This window comes from Mustela nigripes, chromosome 11, assembly GCF_022355385.1.
Source record: "Mustela nigripes isolate SB6536 chromosome 11, MUSNIG.SB6536, whole genome shotgun sequence".
NCBI lineage: Eukaryota > Metazoa > Chordata > Mammalia > Carnivora > Mustelidae > Mustela > Mustela nigripes.
In genome coordinates, this window is record NC_081567.1 from 10,218,650 (window position 1) to 10,245,558 (window position 26,909).

Sequence of the window (26,909 nt, forward strand, 5' to 3'; positions counted from 1 at the left end):
TAGCATTTTAGAGCAATATTATGCAGCTAATTTCTATTTAAGGTGGTTATTGTGTAAATAAAAACCGATTAGAGGAAAGCTGTAGTTTGCAACAGATGATACTGAGCACATGGGGTATTTGCCCCCCTCCCAAAAGTCAACAACAAAAAGCAAAAGAAAACCGCCCAAACTTCCAAGCCTTTATAATGTGTTAAGTTAAAATTCTAGATGAGTAGAAAAAGTAATAGCACAAACTTAGAAAAAAGAAGATACATAATTATATATTTAATTCCATAAATAGCTTTTCAGTGGCAAAAGTAAGTGAGGTGCTTTTATGTATCAATAGGGAAACATATCACTAAGATAGTAGAAAAATAAGTAAACAGTATGTTACTTTACAGAAATAGTATTATACTAAGGTACAATACTCTTTATTTTTAATATCAACCGGTCAGTGGATTATTACTATTACTATTTTTAAGGATTTTATTATTATTATTATTAAACATTTATTTATTTGAGAGAGAGCGTGAATGAGGAGAAGGTCAGAGGGAGAAGCGGACTCCCCGTGGAGCCGGGAGCCCAATGTGGGACATGATCCCGGGACTCCAGGATCATGACCTGAGCTGAAGGCAGTCGCTTAACCAACTGAGACACCCAGGCGCCCAAGGATTTTATTATTTTAAGTAATCTCGACACCCAAAGTGGGCTCAAATTCAGCAAGCCCAAGATCAAGGGTCGCCATGCTCTACCAGCTGAGCCAGCCAGGTGTCCCGGAGTGGATTATTGATTAAACTAATATGCCCTTTTAGAATGTTCCTGGAAAAGTTACACGGTATCATTTGTTAAGAATATTTTGATTTTGCTCCACTAGAAGGTCGGATGGGAGTGTGAACTGATAGACTTTTTTTTTTAAAGATTTTATTTATTTATTTGACAGACAGAGATCACAAGTAGGCAGAGAGGCAGGCAGAGAGAGAGGGGGAAGCAGGCTCCCTGCTGAGCACAGAGCCCGACTCGGGGCTCGATCCCAAGACTCTGGGATCATGACCCGAGCCAAAGGTAGAGGCTTAACCCACTGAACCACCCAGGTGCCCCATAGACTCTTCTTAAAGCAATTTGCAATAGGTTCTGAGAATGTTGGAGGTATTTACTTTCAGAGTCAAAAGTTTTTTGGCTCATTTCCTATCTCTGACACCAGATTATTTCGGTGTTATTTTAAGGAGTGATCATTAGAATCACCAACACTGCCAGTAACATTAGTACCAAATAAAAGAAAATGAAATGTTATATAAGAGTTAAGATTTTTAAGAACTTTTTTTTTTTTAAAGATTTTATTTATTTATTTGAGGGAGAGTGAGAGAGAATGAGAGGGGAGGTCAGAGGGAGAAGCAGACTCCCCATGGAGTTGGGAGCCTGATGTAGGTCTGGATCCTGGGACTCCGGGACCATGATCTGAGCCGAAGGCAGTTGCTTAACCAACTGAGCCTCCCAGGCGCCCACGATTTTTAAGAACTTTTTAATTTCATAAGAATATACTTAGTAGAAGCCGTACTTACTTAAAAAACAAAACAGATCACCCCAGCGTGATTCCCGTGGTGCGTTCAGACAGAGACCCTGGAAGTGAGATGGTGCAGCGGATGCTGTGAGGCGGCTTCAGACTTCCCTTAGCCCTGATGGCCCTGATCCTTCCTACTGCTCTGAGTGTTCGAGGCTCCTGGCCCAAGGTCTCCCCTTTCTTTGGGAGGGCCCTCCCTGCTCCAGAGCTCTCCAGACGCACCCACACCAGCCATCAACTCTCTGTCTGCCGAATCCTGCACCCCTCACGTCTCTTGGGTGTTGCTGTAGAGCGTGCTCTCCGAGTAAGCCTTGGGTGGAAGTCTGAGGCTGTTTCATGGGGATTTGACCTGTAACGGATTAGAAGGGATTTCTGCCCTTTTTTCTTACAAATTCTGTTTTTCCCTGTTTAACATTGGGATTGAAAACTATATAAAAGAGCGGTACCTTTAAAAAATGGTGACTCTTTTTCTATGATAATCTAAGGCCAGAAACCAGGAACTTCATCTGATTCCAGATACTGTAAGACCATTGAAATGATAAGATTTTTTTTTCTTTTTTTTGACAGAGATCACAAGTAGGCAGAGAGGCAGGCAGAGAGAGAGAGGGGGAAGCAGGCTCCCTGCTGAGCAGAGAGCCCGATGCAGGGTTCCATCCCAGGACCCTGAGATCATGACCTGAGCCAAAGGCAGCAGCTTTAACCCACTGAGCCACCCAGGCGCCCCCGAAGTGATAAGATTCTTTTTTCATCCATCGTACATAGTACTTCAAGACATCTGTACATAGTGCCACACTTGCTTTTTGTGTTTCAGTGTAAAGAACTGGCCAAGTCCAAGGCGGAAGTGGCCTGCATCGCGGTGTATGAGACGGACGTGTTTGTGGTTGGAACCGAGAGAGGACGCGCTTTTGTTAATACCAGAAAGGATTTTCAGAAAGATTTTGTAAAATACTGTAAGTATTTTATTGTATCTTTGTCTTTTGTAAATACTGGACCTAAATAGTTAGGGATAACAAATGTCTTATTTTCTAAAACAGAATGGGATTTATACTAAAAGGGTTTTCTAAAATGTCTAGAGACACATTGCAGAACACTCAAGATGTCCCTGACATTGTAATATATAATGGTAAAAGCTGAAGAGTTTAAGAAAAACGGTAAATGTTTATCCTGTGTTCCTTGTTTGGTGTTACTTTGGATTAGTGGCACACCTGGGAGAGGAGGTAGAGGAATCTTGAATTGATTAAAGGTTCTTTTTTTTTTTTTTTTTTTTTTTTTTAAGATTTTATTTATTTATTTGACAGAGATAGCGAGAGAGGGAAACAAGCAGGGGGAGAGGGAGAGGAAGAAGCGGGCTTGCTGCGGAGCAGGGAGCCTGAAGTGGGGCCTGATTCCAGAACCCTGGGATCATGCCCTGAGCCGAAGGCAGCGGCTTAACCCACTGAGCCACCCAGGTGCCCCTGTAGGGATATTTGTGTGTGTGTGTGTGTGTCTTTAAGTGCCAAATTTAAATTTCCATTATCAACTTAGATCCATTTAAATTTCCATTATCAAGTTAGATCCAACTCATGATAAATTGAGCAGATCGTGGGTAAATAAAAGATTTTTCTTAATTCATTAATTTAAATTCTCAATCATATTTTTAGCCCTTTTTATAAAAGCATATCCTCTCCACACTGCAGGCTCCTCCGTGCCCCACTATAATCGTTTAAGCTTTATGATAGTATAATCTATTTAAATATTTTCATTATTTCCGATCGTTTTGAGAATTTTTAAGGCTTTGATCATGTTTGTGTATTTAAGTTTATAGTAATAATGTTGTTTTGATTATGTGTATATCAGCTGCCATCTGTCCCATGAATACTATAATCCCACTGGCAGCTGTGTTTATATTCCCGTTCCCTATACTGTCTTGCCTGTGTGGTTCTCCAGTGGTTAGCACTAAGCATTAGGGGAATTGTCCTCAGTTGCAAATTGTAGTCCCTGCTTATTAGTATTCGTACTTTCGTTTTGTTACCAGTAATTTAATGCCCTAGAGAATAAATCTTTGGATGTAGTTCTCAAACATAATATTTGTTTATATAAAGTATTTTGCAGATGAGGATCAATAGTTGTCTTCTGAAACCTGATCAGTAGGTATATGAGTCAGTTTTACAATTTTTTTTTCTTTTAAGATTTTGTTTATTTGAGAGGGAGAGCGAGAGAGAGAATGAGAAGAGAGGGGAGAAGCGGACTCCCCGCTGAGCAGGGAGCCTGATGTGGGACTCGATCCTGGGACTCTGGGATCGTGACCCGAGCCAAAGGCAGTCACTTAACCAACTGAGCCACCCAGGCGCCCCAGTTTTACAGTTTCTTGGGAAGAATTTTCTTGCCCACAGTTTGGAGCAATGAGATGATAATCACTCATAATTTAAAATGTTTGTGTTATGACAATAAGAGAAACAAGGGAAATTTATTTCAGTGATTATAGTTTAACCCAATATATTTTTTTAATTTTTTAATTTTTAAAGATTTTATTTATTTATTTGACAGAGGGAGATCACATGTAGGCAGAGAGAGAGGGGTAGGAAGTTCCCCGCAGAGCAGAGAGCCCGATGCGGGGCTCCATCCCAGGACCCTGAGATCATGACCTGAGCTGAAGGCAGAGGCTTAACCCACTGAGCCACCCAGGCTCCCCTAACCCAGTATATTTAAAACAGCATGTGGTCAACATAAAAATGACCGGTGGGGTATTTTGCATGCTCTTTTGGACTAAGTTTTCAAAATCAGTATGTATGGCAGATGTACCGCACGTCATCATTTGGACTGGGACATCAGGTGCTCAGCAGCGACAGGTGTCTAGTGGCTGTGTGTTGGACATTTTGAACCTGGAATGTTTTCTGTGACATTGCTAATCTCATATTTAAGTTTGTAGGTGACAAATTACTGTAATGGTACCTTTTCTTAAAAAAGAAAACAAAACTACAAGTAGCTAATTTTTACTTTATAGATTTTTTTTGTTAAAGCTGCAGTTATTTCAGAGGTGATGACCGTTTATGGTTTTTATTCAAGTCATTTATTGTAGATTTTTATTTTTAAATACCCCCTGCTCCCATCCCCCTTTTTAAAAGATTTTATTTATTAGAGAGAGAGTCCACGTGTGGGTGTGGTGAGGTGGGGGAGGGGCAGAGGAGAGGGCAAGGTTGAAGACAGGAAGCCTGACGCCGAGCTCAGTCCCTGGACCCTACCTGAGATCATGACCTGAGCTGAAAGCCGCCGCTTCCTCAGCTGAGCCACTCAGGTGCCCCTCTTTTGTCTTTTTATAACAAATGATAAATATCATAATATTAGAAGTAAATTATTCTTATGGAAAGGCAAATATTAAGATAATGGATCTGGGCATCTTATATCATTACTTACTTTGCAGGTGTTGAAGAAGAGGAAAAGGCTGCAGAGATGCACAAGATGAAATCTACGGGCCCGGCGAATCGCATGAGTGTGGACGCTGTGGAGATTGAGACGCTCAGAAAAACGGTTGAGGACTATTTCTGCTTTTGCTATGGTAAGGTCATACACTTGAGTTTTTTGTTTTTTGTTTTTTTTTTTAAGATTTTATTTATTTATTTGACTCAGAGAGATCACAAGTAGGCAGAGAGGGAGGGGGAAGCAGGCTCCCCGCCGAGTAGAGAACCCGATGTGGGGCTGGATCCCAGGACCCTGAGATCATGACCTGAGCCCAAGGCAGAGGCTTAACCCACTGAGCCACCCAGGCGCCCCTACACTTGCATTTTCTAAAAGAGACATTATATAATTGAGTTTGCAAAAGGGTGAATTGTGTAAATGGTTTCAAGGTCGCATTTTTGACAAACTGAATGGATCGATTTCCAAATACGGGGTTAACATCAGGAGTGACCATACTTTCCTTTTCTTGTTCGAAGAAACAAACCCAGAAACAAACAAATGTACCTAGTAGAGCTGTGGGGCGGGTTTTATTTTTTCCCCCTTTTCTATTTACAAGCTGTTTTAGGTTTGTAAGAAGAGAGAAGTAGATTTCCCAAGTACTCCCTGGCTCACTACCTGCATGGATCCCTCCCACTATCAACTACCCCTTTCCCTGGAGAATCTGCATTAATACATAATATTCACCCAAAGAGAACTGTTTATTTTTGCCCTGTGTGCTGATCCCACCAGTTTCCTGAAAAAATCATCTTTTGTTAGTCTAAACACATGGCAAACAAAGCGCTTTAAAAAAACCCCAAAACTGTGGGAAGGAGAAGTTACTGGTTACACTGTGAGATTGTAGGTAAAATTCGTCTCATGGGGGCGGGGCACAGGGAATAGGGTGGGCTCCTGCCTCTGATACACTCAGACGGGGTGGTAGAACACATTCAGTTACGCATGCTCGTTGTATTTATCTAGTAACGCTTCAGTGAGAATATTGGCCAAAAATTGCGGGATACCTATGGTAACAGTAGGACCTGTTAGGTTTCCATGTTCTAAGGCTGAACGGTATATGAGAAGATTGTATTATACCACAGTGAGGCCATCGTAAAGAAAGATGATGGTGGAAGATAGCAGGCATTGTTTCTTTTGTTTTGTGTAGATTTTATACAATATTTTATATACTTTGCATTTTGGCCTTTTGGATCTGTTTCAGGCTTAGAACTTCTAAAATGGGAATAGGGCCCTCTGGTATTTTGAATTTGTTTGGAAATCGGATATTACAAACAGCATGAATGCCATTTGTTAAGCCATGATAAACTAATGATGATTTTGTTTTTTTAATCTCCACATTTAATGATGTTTATCCTCTTCCTACCTCAACTCTGTCCCTCACCCCCAGGGAAAGCTTTAGGCAAATCGACAGTGGTACCTGTTCCGTATGAGAAGATGCTACGTGATCAGTCTGCTGTGGTCGTGCAGGGCCTTCCAGAAGGAGTTGCCTTTAAACACCCTGAGAACTATGATCTTGCCACCCTGAAATGGATTTTAGAGAACAAAGCAGGGATTTCATTCATCATTAAGAGGTGAAGTACATTATCCCTTTTCTTTCAACAGTTTAGTATATAAAGTTGAACATTCAGTTTATTATATTTTAAAAATTCTTGTTTACTTTAGAAGTCAATTAAATTTATGCTTTACGGTAGTTTTGTTTTGTATATTCATGTGTAGTTTTTCATTTTGTTTTAATGCAGACCTTTCCTAGAGCCAAAGAAGCACCTAGGTAAGTGATTACTTTGTTTCCAGATAATTCCTAAGCCTGTTGGACCAAATTAAACATATTTTACTGATTTCTTTTATTTTGAGAATGTGATGTAAGACATCTTAGGAGTAGGGTGTTATATATAAACCAGTGAGAAGTCACTGAACTGAAAAAGTAGAGACTTGTTTTTTGGTCTTAGTTCTGGTACTTTCCTTACGAGGTAGTCAAGGTTTACCCTGGCGACGGGGTCGATCATACACTGGCTCTGCCCTCCTTTCCCAGAATTAAGAGGGTGACTTCACTGAGCAGGCGCAGAATTTTTGGGCACAAGATTGGGTGGGGAGGGGGGGGATGCACAGCTTTGCCTCAAGCATTCAAGCTTTGGAGTGCTGGTAGTTCAGTGGAAGAGACAAAAACTCATCAAGTCCCCACAGCGGGAGCATAGCCTGCACACTGTACAAATGGTTTGTTGGAGGAAGCATTTGCTTGTGACCCAGGAAGGCTTCTACGTTGAAGAGGGCATTAAGTTGGGCTCTTGAAGACTGAGCTGGGTTTCAACAGGACTTCCTATTGGGAAGTTCGAGCCATTGCATTTGAAGGGAAAAGTGATTTTTAGAAGATTGGTGCCCTTTGGAGGCAAAATAAATGACCATTATCATTAGCAGTCTCCTAACCAGTGCAAGGGAGAAAGGAAAAATAATACATACACAGACCCATATTTTATTTTTTTGTTTAATAACCTTTGTTTTCTTCTCATCATGATGAAAAGATCAATATTTTAGGTGCTTTATTGAGGTGTACTTGGCATGACATAAAATTTGCCTGTATTAAGTATAGAATTCAGTGGGCTTTAGTAAATTTACAGTGACAGTTTACAAAGTTTTATAGTCCTTGTCACCTAAATTCAGAATATTTTCATCATCATCTCTGTTGTTTTCATGAATGTTACATAACTTAGATATATAGTGTGGATGCTTTTGAGACGGTCTTTCACTCTGCATAATTCAGTTTAAGCTCATCTAGTGTTTTTTTTTTTTTAAGATTTTATTTATTTATTTGACAGAGGGATCACAAGTAGGCAGAACAGCAGGAAGAGAGAGGGGAAAGCAGGCTCCCCGCGAAGCAGAGAGCCTGATCCGGGGCTCGATCCCAGGACCCGAGACCATAACCCGAGCCAAAGGCAGAGGCTTCACCCACTGAGCCACCCAGATGCCCCCAGGCTCATCTAGATTGTTGGGTGTATATGTAGTTATTTCCTGGGGTGCCTGGTTGGCTCAGTCTTTAAGCATCTACCTTCAGCTCAGGTCATGATGCAGGGGTCTTAGGATCAAGCCCTGCATCAGGCTCCCTATTCGGTGGGGAGCCTGCTTCTCCCTCTCCCACTCTCCCTGCTTGCATTCCCTCTCTTGTTGTGTTTCACTCTGTCAGATAAAATTTTAAAATCTTTTTTTTTTTTTTTAAAGATTTTATTTATTTATCTGACAGAGATCAGAGGTAAGCAGAGAGGCAGGCAGAGAGCATGGAGGAAGCAGGCCCCCTGCGGAGCAGAGAGCCCGATGTGGGGCTCGATCCCAGGACCCTGGGATCATGACCTGAGCTAAAGGCAGAGGCTTTAACCCACTGAGCCACCCAGGCGCCCCCAAATTTTAAAATCTTTAAAAAATATTAGTTATTTCATTTTTCTTGCTGAATGGTAAGTATTCCTACATTTGATTATACCTCTCATGTCCATTCATGGGTTGATAGGCCTTTAGTTTGTTTCCAGTGGGTGGTTACAAATAATACTACCATAGACCTACTTGGATAAGTTTTTGTCTGGACATAGGCTTTAATTTCGCTTTGGTATACATGTCTAGGAGTAGACTTGCTGAGTCATAGACTAATTTTATGTTTAGCTTTAGAAACACTGCCAAGCCACCCTCTAGGTGCCTGTACCATTTTATGTCCCTACTGGTATTGTCTGAGGGTTCCGGTTTCTCCACAGCCCCATCAGCACTTGCTACTGTCTTTTTGGTTTTAACCATCCCAATGGATGTGAAGTGGTGTGTCTCTGTGGTTTGGACAGTTGAGTATCTTTTCATGTTTTAGCGACTGTGTATATCCTTTGGAGTAAGGTCTGTTCAGGTCCTTTCCATGTGTTTTTATTGGGTTATTTGTAGTGTTGTTACTGAGTTGTAAGAGTTCTTTTTATATTTTTGATGTAGATTTAATACATTTTCTCTAGTTTTACAATTTGTCTTTTGATCATGTTCTGTACGGAACAGAAATTTTTAATTTCTACAGAGTTTGGTCTATTCTTTTATCACTCGTGCTTCTGATCTTGTATCCAAGATTGTTGCCTAACACAAGGTCATGAGGGTGTATTGTGTTTTCTTCAGTAAGTTTTATAGCCCGAGTTGTTACATTTGGATCTGTGGTCAGTTTTGAGTTAATTTTTGTATATGGCACGTGGTAAGCTTGTAAATTGCATTCCAGCACAGTTTGTTTAAAAGACTCTTTTCTTGCTTTGGCATTTTTGTTGACAGTCAGTGGGCCCTGCTTGTTTGTTTCTGGACTTTCTACACAGTGCATCACGAAGTATGTGAACTGGGACAGTTTACCTCTTTGCAATTTGGATACTTTTTATTTCTTAATCTTGTTTTTCTAGCCAGAATGTCCAATACAATACCGAATGGAAGTGGTGATAGCAGACCTCACCTTCTCAATATTAGGAGGAAGACATTTGAGCTCTTGTCATTATGTTAGCTATTGCTTTTTTGTAGATGTTCTCTATAAGATTGAGAAAGTAAAGGTTTATTGTCTTGTTTTATTAAAATTCCAAATTTTCTATTTATTTAAAATATTTTAGTTATTTATTTGACAGACAGAGATCACAAGCAGGCAGAGAGGCAGGCAGAGAGAGGGGGAAGCAGGCTCCCTGCTGAGCAGAGAGTCTGATGCAGCCTTGATCCCAGGACCCTGGGACCATGATCTGAGCAGAAGGCAGAGGCTTTAACCCACTGAGATACCCAGGGTGCCCCAATTTTAGAACATATTCATCACGCTCAAATAGAAGTCCTATTCTTTTTTTTTTTTTTTAAACACACTTTATTTATTTATTTTTTAAAGACTTTACTCATTTACTTGACAGATCACAAGTAGGCAGAGAGGCAGACAGAGAAAGAGGAGGAAGCAGGCTCCCCGCTGAGCAGAGAGTCCAATGTGCGGCTTGATCCCAGGAACCTGGGATCATGACCTGAGCCGAAGGCAGAGGCTTTAACCCACTGAGCCACCCAGGCGCCCCTAGAAGTCCTGTTCTTGTCAGGCAGTCACTGTGCCAGTTCCGAGCCAGACCTACCTCTGCTGGCAATCTTTGTCTGCGCTCCAGTGCCACTGGGGCGTTCCTGGATTGCTGGAATCATAGTGCATTGCTCTGTTTGTTTCACCGATAAAAATTTGAGCTTTTTCCTTAAGGGGAGAGGATGCTGGTGACTGAGGGGATGGAAGCTGCTTGTTGGCCGATCCGCACTCTCACTTCCCTTCCCTACGGGGAGAGAGTGAAGGCCGGGGAGAGAGTGAAGGCCGCCGTTGCGCCGATTCACACGGCACTCACTCCAGTGCGACCCAGAGCTGCAAGTGCTCCTGCCCTCGCTCATTCTCCGTTTAAGAACGTTGGAAATAGGAGTCCTGTTGAAAGTGTTGGCGAAACCTAAATCTTACTGTTTTTCTTTTTTTTTTGTACATAGGTGGTCGTGTGATGGTGACAGACGCCGAAAGGTCCATGCTGTCTCCCGGTGGAAGGTAATGTGCAGTTGCGCGGTACGAGTGAACCTCCACACCCCAGCAGTGCCTTTAGTTTTTAGAATCTTGAGGTATCAGAATATTAAAAAGGCCCATATCATATGTCTTGAAGGTTAATACTCGGCTGATTCATTTGGGGTCCTGCGAGAATGCGGTTTTTCATTACATAGTTCCTGGGGGCAGCTGTCGGGATGAGTTGCTGGCCACACTGGGCTCCACTGGGAGGAGGGAGGAGTAAAGTGGAGTTTGCACGTCGTTACACTTGCTTCCAACAGAGACTGATCGGAATCTGAAGTACTAAATTTAGTGGACAAGGAAATTTAACGTAGAGTCAGGTTTGCGTTCAGCTGGGTCAGGTGAGTGATGTTGTGTGTTGGCGCGTGGACGGTGCGTGGCCGGCCGGCACCGGCACGCACCTTCATCCCGCCTTCTCTTCCTTTCAGCTGTGGCCCCGTCAAAGTGAAAACTGAGCCCACAGAAGATTCTGGTATGTACTAGCGCCTTTAGACTCTACTATGAAGAAGAGAGCCTTTTCCTTAATTTAGAAGGTTGGATTTTGACTCATTATTTACTGTGATTTTTTTTTTCTTTCTACTGTCATGTTTTGACGAGAAGCAGACAATAAATTTATTCCAACAGTGACTTTTCTTTTAAATCAAAAAAATTTTTTTCTCAAAGATTTTATTTACTTATTTATTTGACAGAGAGAGAGAGAGAGAGCGCGCGCAGGAGCAGGGAGCACGGAGCCCGATGCGGGGCTTGACTCCACGATCCTGGGCTCAGGACCTGCGCTGAAGACAGAGGCTTAATCAACTGAGCCACCTGGGCGCCCAGACTTCATTTCTTAATGTTACCAAATAATATACTAAAACCTGGATAGTTTTTTTACTGAATTTTAGCCAGAAGGTTTTAGCTAATTAATGACCTGTTGGTTAACAAAATTTCTTGCTAGGTTTCCCCCCAGTTGTATAGGATTAATAGTGTAAAACGTCAGCTCTTTCTACACAAGCTGAGCAAGTGTCGCCTTACCCTCCCCGCCCCCTTTGCCCGTTTCTGCTCTCCAGGGAGATTGCTTTGAACTCTACGGTGTTTCTGGTGTTGTTTCTTTTTTCTTTTTTTTTTAAAGATTTTATTTATTTATTTATTTGACAGAGAGAAATCACAAGTAGGCAGAGAGGCAGGCAGACAGCAGGAAGCAGGCTTCCCGCTGAGCAGAGAGCCTGATGCGGGGCTCGATCCCAGGACCCTGAGATCATGACCTGAGCCGAAGGCAGCGGCTTAACCCACTGAGCCACCCACGTGCCCCCAGTTTCTTATTTTTAAATGTCATGTTTGTACTCTTATTTCATACAGAGTTTTTGGATAGCTTTTTTGAGGTACAGTCTTGTGTGCCGCCGAATTGACCTGCCCCAAGTATAAATTCAGTGATGTTGAAGACCTGCTGAGTTTTGCAGAGATAATGTATTGTTGGCACATGTCTGTCATCCCAAATGGAAACCTGGTGCCCAAGTAGAAAGCTTTTTCCCACCGTTAGTCTAATTTTGGGTTTCGTAGGTGACTTGGACATTGCCAGAGAGTGTGCAGTCCTACACTAGGGAGTTGCATATGTTGGGGGGCTCATCTTCGAGATCGTCATAGTGTACAGAAGTAATTCATACCTGAAGATTATTCTCTTGTGCAGATACACTACCTTTTCTTTGTCCAGTACATTTATCGTTTGGTGGACACTAGAGTTGTTTCCACTTTTTGGCTGTTCTGAATAACATGGCTGTGAACATTCACATCTTTTTTTTCTTTAAGATTTTATTTATCTGGCAGAGAGCGATCACAAGTACGCAGAGAGGCAAGCAGAGAGAGAGGGGCAAGCAGGCTCCCTGCTGAGCAGAGAGCCCGATGTGGGGCTTGATCCCAGGACCCTGAGATCATGACCTGAGCTGAAGGAAGAGGCTCAACCCACTGACCCACCCAGGCACCCCTACAGCTTTGTTTTTTATGTGGAAATATGTCTGTCTTCATTTCTTTTGGGTAGATAGATACCCAGGAGTGAATTGCTGGTTCTTTGGTAACTCTGTGCTCAACTTACAAGCAATTGACAAATTGTTTTATACAGTAGCTGTAGGTTCTTAGCAGCCGTGTATGGGGGCTTCAGTTCTCCATATCTTGGCCAACACGTGGTATTGTCTTTGTTGTTGTTGTTGTTGTTGTTGTTGTTACAACAACTCTAGTGAGTATGCCGTGGTATCTCATTGTGTGGGGTTTTTTTTTTTTATGCTTTTAAATAGATGTTTTATTTTTAGAGCGGTTTTAGGTTCACAACAAAATTGAACAAAAAATATGGAGGGTGTTTTCATGTATCTTGTACCCTACACATGAAAACCCTCCCTCCCAAAATTGGCATCCCACATTAGGGTATTAAATATGATGAAACATTATCACCCAAAGCCATAGCTTACGTTAGGGATCAGTCTTGTGCATCCTGTGGGTTTTGATAAGTGTATAGTGACGTGCATCTATTATTGTAGTAGCACACAGGATAGTTCCTCTGCCTTCTCCCTTGTCCTCTGCCTCTCCTCTAACACCTGGCTGTCCCTTGCTGATCTTTTCACGGCCGCCTTCGTTTTGCTTTTTTTTTAGAAAGTCCTAGAATTGCGATTTTAATTGCATTTTCTTAACGATGTTGAACATCATTTTTCATGTACTTACTAGCTACTCCTGTATTAGTTTGATGAAACGTCTTTTTAAATCTGTTGCTCATTCTTTAATTAATGTTGTTTTCTTTCTTTTTTTGTTATTTATTATTTAAGTGGAGTTGACATACAATGTTACGTTAGTTTCAGGTGTACAATTAGCAATAATTGCGCCTCGGATAAACCTCATTGGCTACGATACTGCCACTGCGCAAAGCTAGTTTGAGGTGTACAATGTAACGATTCAACAATTCTCTCTGTGGCTCAGTGCTCAACCATACTAAGAGTGGCCACCCCCTGTCACCGTGCAGCATTATTACAGCACGGACTATATTCCCTGTGCTGCACTTTTTATCACTATGACTTAGATTTTTTTATAACTGGAAGTTTGTACCTTTTAATCTTTTTTCCCTGTTTTGCCCGTCCCCCCACACACCTCCCCTCTGGCAACCACCCGTTCTCTGTATTTAAGAGTCTGTTTGTTCCTTTGTTTTGTCTGTTACATTCCACGTATAAGTGAAATCATACGGTCTTCGTCTTGTCTGACTGGTTACCTATTTCACTCAGCATAAGGCCCTGTAGGTCGGCCTGTGTTGTCACAGATGCTAAGATTTCCTTCTTTGTTTCTCCCCTTCCCCCCCATTTTCTTTTTATTGAAATTTTTTAAATTATAAAAGTTGTTTCCATATTCTGGATATAGGTGTTTTTTTTTTTTTAAATCAGAAACCATCTTTTGCAAATGTAGTTTTCTACTCTGTGGCTCGTGTTTTCATTTTCTTAATGGTGTTCCTTTAAACCTAAAAGTATTTTCATTTTGTTGCAATTCAGTTTTACAAATATTCCTTTTATCACCAGGGGCTTTGGTGTTACATCTGAGAAAACCCAGACTCTTCGCCTCACCTGAGGTCATGAGGAATTTTACCCTGCTGTGTTTTTTTTTTGAATTATACAGTTTTAACTCTTATGTCTAAACCTCAGGCCTGTTTGAGTTCATTGTTCCGTGGGTTGCCAGGGAACGGTCTGATTTCATCCTTCTGTGTGTGGATGCCCCACTGCCCCAGCGCCCTTTGGGTGTCCTTTATTGAAAAGTTGTCCAGTCCCCATCAGATCGCCTAAGCACCTCTTTCAAACAGCAGGTAACCAGGTATATTTCTGTTCCCTTAAACTTGAATCCCAGTCTTAGACCAGCAGCACACCGTACATAGCTCATGTTATTTCAAGGTTTGGTTTTGTTATCTGTTAACATACGGAACAATAAGGATATGATCATTTCACTGTCTCTCAGTACTTCCCCTTCCCACTTCGACTGTCTAGTTAAACTGATTTTTACCGTTCAGGTTCTTTGAGAACTGATCATGATCTTGGATGTTGTACTTTAATGTTTCCTTTCTTGTCATGTCCATTTCTAGGGCGCAGGTGGTTTTGCTTATTTATAAAATATACAGCTCTTCCTGACTGGATTACAGTTTCTTTGTTAAGATTTTTTTCTTTCTTTAGAAGATTTTATTTATTTGGCACAGAAAGAGAGAGAAAGCACAGACAAGGGGAGAAGCAGGCTTCTTACTGAGCAGGGATCCTGTACACCGGGATCATGACCTGAGCCAAAGTAATAATCATTGTATTATTACTGGGAATATCAGTTATAATGAGCTTTGGTGATTGGCAGTGAGAAATGGGACATTTACTGCATTTTCTTATTGAAGGCATATATGCCCTGTAAAACCTGAGCAGAGGCTCTAGCTGGGGTACAGAAATTTTAATTGGGTCAAATGCAGTTTTATTTCACTAAAATAGTGACGTTCCTGTTTGACCTCTTGCAGGACGGAAGCCAACTGTAATTTCGTTATATCCGAGTTTGCGCGGTTGCAGAGCTGGTCATCATGTAGCTTTTACTCTGCTCTCACTTTATTTATTTGTTTCATTAAAGGTTTTATTATTTGACAGAGAGAGACACAGCAGGAGACGGAATACAAGCAGGGGGAGTGGGAGAGGGAGAAGCAGGCTTCTCGCTGAGCAGGGAGCCTGAAGTGGGGCTCCATCCCAAGATCCTGAGATCATGACTTGAGCTGAAGGCAGATGCTTAACGACTGAACCACCCAGGCGCCCTACTCTGCTCTCACTTTAGTTAAAACGTTATTTTGGGCTGCCTGACTCACTCAGTTGGCAGAGCATGGCACTGCTCTGGATCTCAGGGCAGTTAAGTTTGAGCCCCATGTTGGGTGTAGAGATTACCTAAATAATAAAATTTTTAAAAGAAATCACCTTATACAGTGAACTTCAGACTTAAGGTTCATCTAGGAACACAAGGATATTATTAGGAAATCTCTACGCTCACATTCTCATGTTACTAAAAATTAGAAATACTATATCCTTTGAGTAGATGATAAGAAGACTGCAGAAGTCCTTAACCTGATTGCCCAGGCTACCGTACAGAACTGCAAGTGCCAGCCCTTCGTTGTGATGAATAGCGAACCACGGGAGCACCCTTTGTAGGACAAAGAGGCACATTTTCACCAGTTTCTTACCAGTTTCTAGGACAAACCAGCACAGATGAGGGATAAGTAGTTAGGAAGTGGAGGTACCATTAACTTGTAGACGGTTGGATTGTGTGTGCAGAACACCAGAGAATCAGCTAGAGAACTGCGAACAAGATACCGAGAGTCTGACTTGACTTTGTGACATGTGAAAGAGTCCAGATACCGTAAGAGTTTAGATTAAAAGCATTATGGGGGAAAAAAGTTAGTAATCCTTTGAATAATTGCTAAGTACTACATTTGGCTAAGAAAGAATTAAAACTGAAGGGTGGCAGCGTCGGCCAAAGTGAGCCAGAGGACATGTGAGACACAAAGAATTGCTGTTCGCAAGACAGACGATGAAGGGTTGTTGTACTGGATTTAAATTAATGATCAGAGATTCAAGAAGCAAGAGAAAATGCTTAGTCTGTTTAAGAAAGGGAGATAAAAAATCCAACAAAGATGAAGTTGTGTCGGCAGACTGGCGACACTGCTCATACCCAGTGAAGAGGAGCTAGAGTCCGCGGCTTCAGGGATTCTTCATGGGTGCCAAATTGTTGCTTTCTTACAGGTGATGCTTTGGTAATTCTTACCATTTTATTTTATTTATTTTTAAAAAAAGATTTTATTTATTTACTTGACAGAGAGAGATCACAAGTAGGCAGAGCAGCAGGCAGAGAGAGAGTAGGAAGCACAGAGAGCCCGATGCGGGCTCGATTCCAGGACCCTGGGACCATGACCTGAGCTGAAGGCAGAGGCTTTAACCTTCTGAGCCACCCAGGCGCCCCTTTATTTGTTTATTTTTAAGCATTCTGTTTTTAAGGAATCTCTATACCCCACATGGGGCTTCAACTCATAACTCCCGAGATTCAGAGTCGGGAGTTCCAACCAACTGAGCCAGCCAGGCCCCCCTTTCTTAAATTTTGAGGTGCACGTGCTCTTTGACCCTTTGCTGCTTTAATAAAACGGCAGTGGACGGGCAGTTCCTGTCGGTGGAGTCCTGGTTGCCGTTCCCCTGGGAGTGCGAGGGCGGTGACTCTGCTGCTGTCTGTAAGGCAGTGCTCGTTCGCTGCAGAAATCCTACCATGGGAAACAATACGTTTTTTATTATTCTTTAAAGTTTTTATTTTAGTGTCACTTTTTTTTTTTTTAAGTTTTTTTTTTTTTTTTTTAAATTTATTTGACAGAGCAAGAATGGGAGAAGCAGACTCTCCATTGAGCAGGGCGCGCAGTGCGGGGCTCCATCTCAGCACCCCAGGACCATGACCTGAGCCGAGAGGCACACACTTAACCAACCGAACCACCCAGGAGCCCCAAGAACTCTTTACTTTGATGCAATAGGAGGTGGTCAAGGTTTATCTCGCTCTCTCTGTAGTCCGGCTCTAGTGTCTGCCGTCCCGAGAAGCCCCGGTTCCGTTTTGAATGGTGTTAGGACAACAGGGTCTCCGTGCTGGGCGTGCTTATTGCATTTGGGATGTTGCTGCTTCCGCAGCGACGATGTGTGGGAACCGGTGTGTGTGCCTGGGGTGTTTCCATGCACATACACACACATGCATTCGTTTACGTTTTACAGATCTTCGACATCCCAGGGGTTTCCCCTGCTCCTTTTCTTGTATAATTCCCTTCTGTTAGAGTGAGAATCCTGCCAGCCACACCTTCTTAGTATGACTTCATGTGACCCCCGTCCTGTTGTCTAACCCATGGCTCCTCACCACCTTCCTTACCTCACGGCCGCTCTGACCCTCCCTACTGGGCTGTCCCCACTCTGCTCGCCCCCTCATCCAGCTCCGTCTCCTAACGCCCTCCCTTCGTGTCCCCTGCCCCTCCTGTGAGTCTCTCCTCGTCCTGCCGGCCTCCTCTGCTTCCCGGGGCCTCCCTGACGTAGCTGCCGACCTTGCTTGGTGGCAGCTATTGGCATTGGGGGTAGGTAGTTGGGGAAAGGGGAGCTGTATTTATTTATTTTTTTAAGGATTTAATTTATTTGAGAGCAAGAGAGGATAGGGACAAGCAGATTACGTGCTGAGCATGGAGCCCGACTGGGGGCCCAATCCCATGACCCCGAGATCCTGACCTGAGCTGACCAAGCCACCCGGGCGCCCCAGGGCGAGGCTGTATTAATTGTGCTTGTGTGAGAGAGGGGTGTTGAGGAGAGAGAACGGGAACTTCTGTGGATGCGACGTACAGGCCAAGTCCTGGTTTTTCGGAAGATGTGCAGGAAGGGTGGCATTGAATATCTTCATTGGGAGGAAGTATTTTAATTGATTACACTGTTTTACAGAAGGTTTTTCCCTTTCTTTTTCATGCCACAGGAGATCTCAGTTTTCTGTTTAGCTTTTGGTTGATTGCAACTCAATCACCATTTTATACATCGTTTTTTCTTTTATTCACATAGTCATTTCCTGAATAGTTTTTATCTAAATATGAGCATGCTGAATTGAGAAAAGTCCTGTTTTATTAAATTCTTTAACCATCTTTATGTATGGATGTAATAGCAGCGCTCTCACAGAGGTTTCTTTTTTCTTTTTCTTAAGGATTTTATTTATTGATGCGACACAGAGAGAGGGAGGGAAACAGACAGCGAGAGACAGAACACAAGCAGGGGGAGTGGGAGAGGGAGAAGCAGGCTCCTGCTGAGCAGGGAGCCTGATGTGGGGCTCGATCCCAGGACCCTGAGATGATGACCTGAGCCGAAGGCTTAATGACTGGGCCACCCAGGCGCCCCAAGGTTTCTTTGTTCTCCCTGATGTTGTATTTCTTCATATTCTCAATTTATTCTGCAATTTCTTTTGATATTTCCATTTTACTTTTTTTTTTGGTATATATGTCTTGGGTATAACAGTCATGGTCTGGTCAGGAGAGAGAAGCCGTAGAGAAAACCCACCATAAAGATGAGCCGGTTTTCATCACTAGCTTGGTAACGAGGAGTATGATCAAGTATCAGCTGCGGAGCAACCCCGGGAATGGGCTGCCGCCCCTAGAACTTGGCTTCTGACTGCTGCTGAGGGGACAGACCGTTGGGTGGTGCTGGTGTCTCAAGGGACGGGGACGTGTTAAAACTGGTTCTGGTGGTGGTGGGAAAATTGCCACTGGGTCTTGCTGTTTGCTATGGGAAGGGTCTGCTTTCTCCAGGTTGACGGAGGGTCTGTGACCCTGACCGGAATAGGATGTGGACAAGAAGCCAAAAGGACGTTGCCGGTTCACGGTCTCTGCTCTGGCCTTGTAGCCTCCTCCCTCTTGTGCTCCCTTGGGAGTTTTGCAAGGAGCCAGACTGGTTTGCAGTCCAGGCTCCAGCAGGGTCTGGGGGTGCGTCTGGAGCTGGGACACCAGCGTCGTGGCCGCACTGGCTGCTCCCTCCGGCCGCTCCGGCCGCACCCGCCTGCACACACTTGGCTTACCGAGAGCAGAACAGCCGTTCGGCGGGCGGGATGCGGGATGCGGCTCTCTTTCGCACGCCGTCCGTCGTTTCTGGTCTCTCCCCAGAATGAGGGCTTCCAGGGTCCTGACAGGCCTCGTGCCTGTCTCTGGGAGACCTAGCAGTGTCCAGTCGTGTCCATTCGGGAGCTGTGTTACTTGTGTCTCAGATTCACTCTCAACCGATTTGAATATTCGTTTTCCAAGAGGCTGCATGGTAACGGAAGCCGAACAAAACTTGTGAAATAATCATGCACAGTAGAAGGAAGAAGAGTTTATATCCCAAATACGTTGCATTTGCAGAAAGACATTCCTAACATGGAAGAAAATAGGCACATGTTCACATTTCTACAGTTTGTCACAAAAATTAATACCTTCTCGAATTCATTGCCCATTATGTTGCACTTCCTTTGCCTTCAGTCAGGATGGTAGCTGGTGAGGCTGTTCACCTCTTTGGGGCCGCGCGAACCTTCATTCCCGAAGCGTCTAAATCCCCGGTGGATTTGCCTTTTTTGTTTGCTTTCATTTTTCTCTTTACTGATGAGCACCATTGTGGTCAAGGGACGGCCCGCAGAATCTCAGGGTTCCAGACTGTTCTCTGCTGCCGTCATGGGCAGCACACCCGTCTCCTGCTGGTAATTGCTTGTTGCGTTAGGGATAAGTGTCCCTTGGCATGGAAAGCTAGCTCTTCCTGGCTGTTTCCAGTTGGTGATCCTCTCTCCGAGCTGCTCGCGTCACGTAGCCCCGGCGCAGGGTCAGACCGCTGGAGAGCCGCACACAGTGAGCCTTCATGCGTGTGCAGGTGGGCGGTGTGTGCTTTTGTTATAGCCACAGAGGCCCACGTCCAATTATCTGTCCTAACCATAGGCACAGCGTTAGGCAGAAAGGTACATTTTGTCCCCTTGTTCATAAAGGGATTTATTAGGGAAGAAAAATCATTGTATCTTCTGAAAATGGTTTACAGTTATGCCATCTTGACTGCGGACTGTTGAGTCATTACAACTGAGGTTTACAAGTCCTGCCTTCCACCTTTCAGCAGGGGGCAGAGGGACAGGAAGAGAGACAATTTAAGCAGGTTCTCTGCCCAGGATGGAGCCTGATGCGGGGCTTCAAGTCGGATTCTGAGACCATGACCTGAGCCAAGACAGATGCATACCTGACTGAGTCGGGTGCCGCTACACGTGATTTTCAGTAGTTTGTCAACGTCTTTCTAATTCCTTTAGTAATTTCGGCACACAGTGTGGGACTTGAACTCAGGACATGAGATTAGGAGTCGTGTGCTCTGCCAACTGAGCCAGCCAGGTGACCCTGTAAAAGCATTTTAATGTTGTGTGAAAAGAGAAGTATGACTGATTTTCTTCAAATCCAGAGAGAAGAAATCCGAGAAAAAAGTTAGCAGCAAATAATCTCAGAAAATTAGTAACAGAACTTTGTTTTGTTGGGATTTTAGATGATTTTTGCCCCTTTGCTATACCTACCAAACTTTTGTCTTTTTACAGTCTTTATGTATGTGTTGCTCTGCATTATTAGGGCAGGAGAGATTTTCCTGCATCGTCTACCTGCATGCCCTAAAGTGTAATTAGGTACGTTCACTTCCTTTTACAGGTATTTCCCTGGAGATGGCAGCTGTGACAGTAAAAGAAGAATCAGAGGACCCTGATTACTATCAATATAACATTCAAGGTAATACTGTGTATACCGTTTTTCTTTTCAAAAGTTGTTCAAATTTACCAATTGCCTAAATTCATTTAATATTGCTTTATGGATTGTTTCTTGATTGGCATGCATGCTTATAATTTATCACTGGAATAAGCTAGATTTCCAAAATGTGGCAGTGAAATAAGTCATCTGTCTACAGGGGAGATGTAAAATAGCCATTAATGTTCTTGAAAGGCAAGCAAAAGTTGTGGCACAATTTAGAATTCAGTTCTAGTTTCTAGTGTTATTTGCAAGACACAAGAGGTCTTCTGAGCCTCGAATATTCTGTTTGTGCAATAAAAAATACCTGTGTGACCATTATCATTATCTTAATAATCTACAAAAGGTAAGAGTTTCATGAAGTCTTGGCTATAATTTCTCACCTCGTTCCACATCTTTCTGCTCGCTTGTTAAAGGTTGTGGCGTAATAATGCACTTTGCTCTTACCCATCATTGGCTTTTAGTTGAGAAGAATGTTTTCTGTATTTATAGTCCATTTTATTTTTAGAGGTGCATAAAATACTTGAAAATATTTAAAGTGTAAAAGCTGATGAGTGTCGTTGTCTGTATATACCCATAAATCTGTCTGTACTATAGTCAGGATAATGACATTTCCGTAACCCTCAAGTTCCTTTGTGTTTTGTTGCAATTCACTGCCCTCCCAAGCCAACCACTGATCTGTTTCCTGTCATTTGACTTGAGTTTCCATTTTTTAAGAAATTTCTGTGGGTGGAATCATTATAAAGTATGTACTGTTTTCTTGTGTGACTTCTTTCATTCCACATAATTGTTTTGAAATTCATCCACAGTGTTACATATATCCGTAACTAATGCCATTTTGTTGCTGAGGATTATTCCATTGCATGTCTGTCTGCCACAGTTTGTTTATCTCTTTGTATATTGATATTTTGGTTGTGTCTGCTTTGGGGGGCTCTTAAAAACAAAGTTGCTTTGAATTTTTGTGCAAATTGTTGTATGGAAATATGCCTTCATTTCTCTTGAGTAGATTCCTAGAAATGGCATAGCTGGGACATATGGTAGGTATTTAATTTTGTAAGAAACCACCAAAGTGTTTTGCACAGTGCTTGTACTATTTTACATTTCCACCGGCAATGTATGAGTACTTCCGAGTTGTTCCACATCCTTGCCCACACTTGTCCTGTCAGTCGTCTTCTTTTTAGCCATTTTAGTGAGTGTCTTAGAGACCTCGTTTACTTGTGATTTGCCATTTGCCTGCTACTTGTAGCTCATTTAAAAAGATAAACTCTTATGAATTCTGGAGCATTGTGAAAGTTTTATGAATGAATTTATTCTGATTTGCAGTCATGTGAATACCTATGTACATATATTAAACTTTAATAGTGAATTTCATTTTTTTTTTTGTCAGTTTTGCACATTTTATTCTTGTGATGTTAGTAATCACATGGCTAACAGGTTGAGACAGTTCTGTGGAGTTTTAATTAAACAGTTAAAATTTTGGAAAAAATTTAGCCTTTATTAAAGTAGCCGTTGGTACTTTCCTAATACATGGACATAAATTTGATAAATACTGTTGAATGAAATAGTCTTTTTTTCAACACAGATTATTTTTACAATAAAAAGGTCTGCTTTTATCTTTGGTTACTGCCTGTTCAGAGTTGTGTTATTTTCAGCCACGAGTATAGAAGCTTTCCTGTCCCCTTAAGTTGTGTACTTTTACGTTTAGGTCTTCGATCAGTTTAGGCCTAACTTTTGTGTGGTGTGGAGGATGTTTGGTTCCAACCTGAGTGTATGGCTATCCAGATTTTCCACTAGCGTTTGTTGAAAGACTGTTCTTTTCCTTTGCATTAGCTTTATGGCTCTGTTCCATTGATCGCCGTGTCTCCTTTGACCAACTTCTACATGTGTCGAGTACTGTAGCGTCCAGTAAGTCTTGAAATCAGAGTGTGGGAGTCCTACAGAATTGTTGTTCTTTCCCAAAATTATTTGGTCTATTTTAGCTCCTTTATCTTATCTATCATATGAGTTGTAAAAATCAACTTGGTGATTGTTCGGAAAACTGCAGGGACACTGGTAGAGATTGTGGTCAGTCCGTGCGGCTGATTCTGGCTAATTCCCTTCATGCCCCTTCTTCTGGTTCATGACCATGCTTCTATAGCTTTTCCTAGATTTCTTTTTTCAGAGGTTTGTTTTTGGCAGAGAGATCCTGTAATGTACATTTTGTAAGATATACATCTAAATATTTAATGTTTTTTGTTGTTACTGAAAATAGGACTGTTTTGTACATTTCACTTCCAACTATGGCCAGTCCAGAGAAACTCCAGTTTTTAGGTACTGACCTTGTATCTTGTGACTCAGTTAAAATTCACTTACTAGTTCTAGCAACTTGTGGGTAAAGTCTTTGGGACTTTCTAAGTAGACAATGTCATTCCTTCCTTTTCCTTGTGTTACTTGCGCTCTCTGGGACCCTCTGGTGTTGTGTCGGACAGGAATAGTGAGAGTAGACGTCCAGATCTTTCAGTAGAATAGCCGTGGGGATTTCATAGATACCTTTCATCTGTTTGAAGAAGTTCTCGTTTGTCTGTGCTTGTAGTGATTGGATGTCAAATTTGTAAAAGGTCTTTTCTAGGGGCACCTGGGTGGCTAAGTTGGTTAAGTGTCTGCCTTCAGCTCAGGTCATGATCCCAGGGTCCTGGAATCTTGTCCTGCACTGTCCTCGCTCGGCAGGGAGCCTGCTTCTCCCTCTGCCTGCTCTGCCTGCTGTTCCCCCTGCTTGTGTGCGCTCTCTCTCTCTGATAAATAAATAAATAAAATCTTTTTAAAGAAAAAGGTCTTCTTGGGTGCCTGGGTGGCTCAGTGCATTAAACCTCTGCCTTCAGCTCAGGTCGTGATCTCAGGGTCCTGGGATCAAGCCCCGCATCGGGCTCTCTGCTCAGTGGGGAGCCTGCTCCCCCGCCACCGCCTGCCTCTCTGCCCACTTGTGATCTCTGTCTGTCAAATAAATAAATAAAATCTTTAAAAAGAAAAAAAAGGTCTTCTACATCTCTAGAGATGATTATATGGGTTTTTCTTGTTTACTCTTGTTAAAATGGTGATTGATGCTAATTTTCAAATGTTAAACCAGCCACACGTTACTGGGATAGTAAACCCTATTTGGCTATAATGTATTCTTCCTATATATTATTGATTTTAAGCTATATGAGTCAGAAGGCTTCTTTCCTTGTAAATGTCTTTGTATCTGGTTTTGGTTAATACTGGCCTCAGTAGAATGGATTGGGAAGTGATGTAATGGAGCAGTGTTTTTGTAGATTTGCTACTATTCTGTTCTTTAGTGTTTGGCGAAATTTGCCAGTGAAGCCACCTAGACCTTTTGGTTTCCATAATGGAAACTTTTTAAACTCAGTCTATTTTTTGATTTTTAAATTTCTTATAATAGTTGTGGGCTGTTCAGGTTATGTATTTCTTTTTCCCTTTTTATTTTTTTTTAAAGATTTTATTTATTTATTTGACAGACAGAGATCACAAGTAGGCAGAGAGGCAGGCGAAGAGAGAGGAAGGGAAGTAGGCCCCCCGCTGAGCAGAGAGCCTGATGCGGGGCTCGATCCCAGGACCCTGAGAATGTGACCTGAGCCAAAGGCAGAGGCTTTAACCCACTGAGCCACGCAGGCGCCCCTGCGTAGTCTTGATTGAGCTTAAGCCGTTTGTTTTTTTTTTTTTAAGGGAATCTGACTACGTTGCCTTAAGCATTTTTGTTGTTGTTTTAATTTCAATATTTCAGGGTCTATAGTGATGCCCCTCTCATTTTCAGTCTTTTTAAATTTGTGTCTGTTTTTCTTGGTTGCTCTGGCTCAGGGTTTCTCAAGCTTGTCAATACTGACTTTTTCTTTCTTTTTTTTTTTTTTAAGATTTTATTTATTTATTTGACAGACAGAGATCACAAATAGGCAGAGAGACAGGTAGAGAGAGGAGGAAGCAGGCTCCCCGCCGAGCAGAGAGCCCGACGCGGGCCTCGATCCCAGGACCTCGGGACCGTGACCTGAGCCGAAGGCAGAGGCCCCAACCCACTGAGCCACCCAGGCGCCCCAATATTGACATTTTAATCAGACAGTTCGCTGCTGTGGGTATCCCTGTTATGCTGTGAGTTGCAGAAGGTGTAGTAGCTTTCCTGGCCTTTACCCACTAGATACCCGTAGCATCTCCCTAACTGCGGCCATCAAAACTGCCCTCATTCTAGGGCAGTCTGTTTCTCCCTTTGTCTTTCTGTTATTTTTTCCCCTTTACTCGTTTGTTTTGTTTCTGAAGTTCCACATATGAGTGAAATCATAGGGTATTTGTCTCTCTCTGACTGACTGACTTTGCTTAGCACAATATTCTAGCTCTGCCCATGTCATTGCAAGTGGCGAGATTTCATTCTTTTTATGGCTGAGTAGTATTCCATTCTCTCTGGATTCCACATTTTCTTTGTCCATTCATCCATCTATAGACACTTGGGAGCTTCCGTAATTTGGCCAATGTAAGTGATGCTGCAGTAAACATAGGGGTGCATAGATCCCTTTGAATTAGTGCTTTTGTATGTTTTGGGGAGAGACCCAGTATTGTGATTCGTGGATCATAGCACAAGTGTGTAGTTGGCTTTCTTTGTTTGTTTGTTTTTTGTTTTTAAGAAGTGTGTAGTTCTAATCTGCACATACTAGTGGACTCCTCGGTGTCTTTTCTGTTACTGATTCTCATTTTCTTTCTCTTGTGGTTAGAGAATACTCTTTTCATAATTTCAGTTATTTTAACTCTGTTAAGGTTGGTTGATAGTCCTTTAAGTCTGCTGTCTCTGCTGCTACTTCTGTCTCCTTGTTCGAGCCATTCTAAACAGCACTGACATCTCCGGCTGACCCTGGGTCCGTGTTTCCTCGTGCTTTTGGAAGGGCTGTCGTTAGGTGCCAATTTCTCTAGAAGCTCCTTCCCTTGGGCTCTTTTCTAGGCAGCCACTTCCAGTGGTGACCCTTCTCCTGACCTGTTGCAACCTACCTTAGTTTTGTCTGGTTTTGTGTTTCATGTAAGTGGAATCCTTTTGCATGTACTGTTTTAGGCTTCGGTTTTTCAAAAAATATTTTTATTTATTTGGGTTTTTTGTTTGTTTGTTTGTTTTAAGTAATCTTTACACCTAGTTTGGGGCTTGAACTCACAACCCCAGAATCAACTTATTCCACCGAAAGATCCAGCTGGACACCCCTAGGCTTTCAGCAAAGTTTCTGAGACCTATTGTTAGGTGTGCTTGCAGATCATTTATTTGCATTGCTGTATGTATTTCTAAAATACTTTATTTTAAAGTGAAATATTGAAACCTAAAGACGTAACGTACATCTGCCCAGGTTTGGGGCATCTTCGTCTTTTGACACCCCCCCCCCCCCGGAATTGACCCTCTTCTTTGGGCTCTCCCAAATCTCTACTTTTCTGTTCTGTTCCTCCAAGTTAACCATTTTCTTGAAATTGAGGGTCATCCTTATCAGTAAAGGTCTGTTTGGGTTTCTCGGGGGGGCTGCAAGAGCAAAGGGAGGAAGAGAGAGGATCGATACTAAGCAGGTTCCATGTGCGGTCTAGGCCGGACCCTGCGGTCCTGACCGAGCTGAAATAAAGCCAGCAAGCTGCCCCTTAGCCAGAAGGATCTTACGCCTTTCCTACCTATCTGTTCCCACAGACGTGTCTCTCGAGTATTTCCATGCACATGCGTTTTATAGTTAGTATTTTGCTAGTTTCTAAGCTTGACACAAATGGTATCACGGTATATATGTTAGTATGTACATAGCAACTTGTATGTCCCTCATTTGGTTTGAGTTTTTGAGATGAACTCGTTTTATCACTTGTATATTTAATAGTATTGTTGTACAGTATACGTAATTCATTTGTTCATTCTTCTGCATTGGACATTTATGTTTTCCTCCCAAACTTTCAGCATTTTAAAATAGCCTCCTAGGGGCGCCTGGGTGGCTCAGTGGGTTAAGCCGCTTCCTTCAGCTCAGGTCATGATCTCGGGGTTCTGGGATCGAGTCCCGCATCGGGCTCTCTGCTCAGCGGGGAGCCTGCTTCCTCCTCTCTCTCTGCCTGCCTCTCTGCCTACTTGTGATCTGTCAAGT

At 42.6% G+C, this 26,909-nt stretch overlaps 1 protein-coding gene and 1 pseudogene across 6 annotated transcripts in view; one reads left to right on the forward strand and one right to left on the reverse strand.

Annotated features, from left to right (window-relative positions):
• Positions 1 to 26,909, forward strand: part of GTF2I (general transcription factor IIi) — a 105,815-nt gene that overhangs the window by 26,134 nt on the left and 52,772 nt on the right. For all 6 annotated transcript variants that reach the window (XM_059414721.1, XM_059414724.1, XM_059414722.1 and 3 more), the window contains exons 3-9: positions 2,349 to 2,487; positions 4,938 to 5,072; positions 6,354 to 6,537; positions 6,706 to 6,734; positions 10,439 to 10,493; positions 10,937 to 10,980; positions 20,710 to 20,787. In XM_059414721.1, the coding sequence (XP_059270704.1) occupies positions 2,349 to 2,487; positions 4,938 to 5,072; positions 6,354 to 6,537; positions 6,706 to 6,734; positions 10,439 to 10,493; positions 10,937 to 10,980; positions 20,710 to 20,787 (664 nt within the window). The remainder of the gene's footprint in view (positions 1 to 2,348; positions 2,488 to 4,937; positions 5,073 to 6,353; positions 6,538 to 6,705; positions 6,735 to 10,438; positions 10,494 to 10,936; positions 10,981 to 20,709; positions 20,788 to 26,909) is intronic.
• LOC132027330 (U4 spliceosomal RNA) lies at positions 13,319 to 13,399 on the reverse strand (annotated as a pseudogene).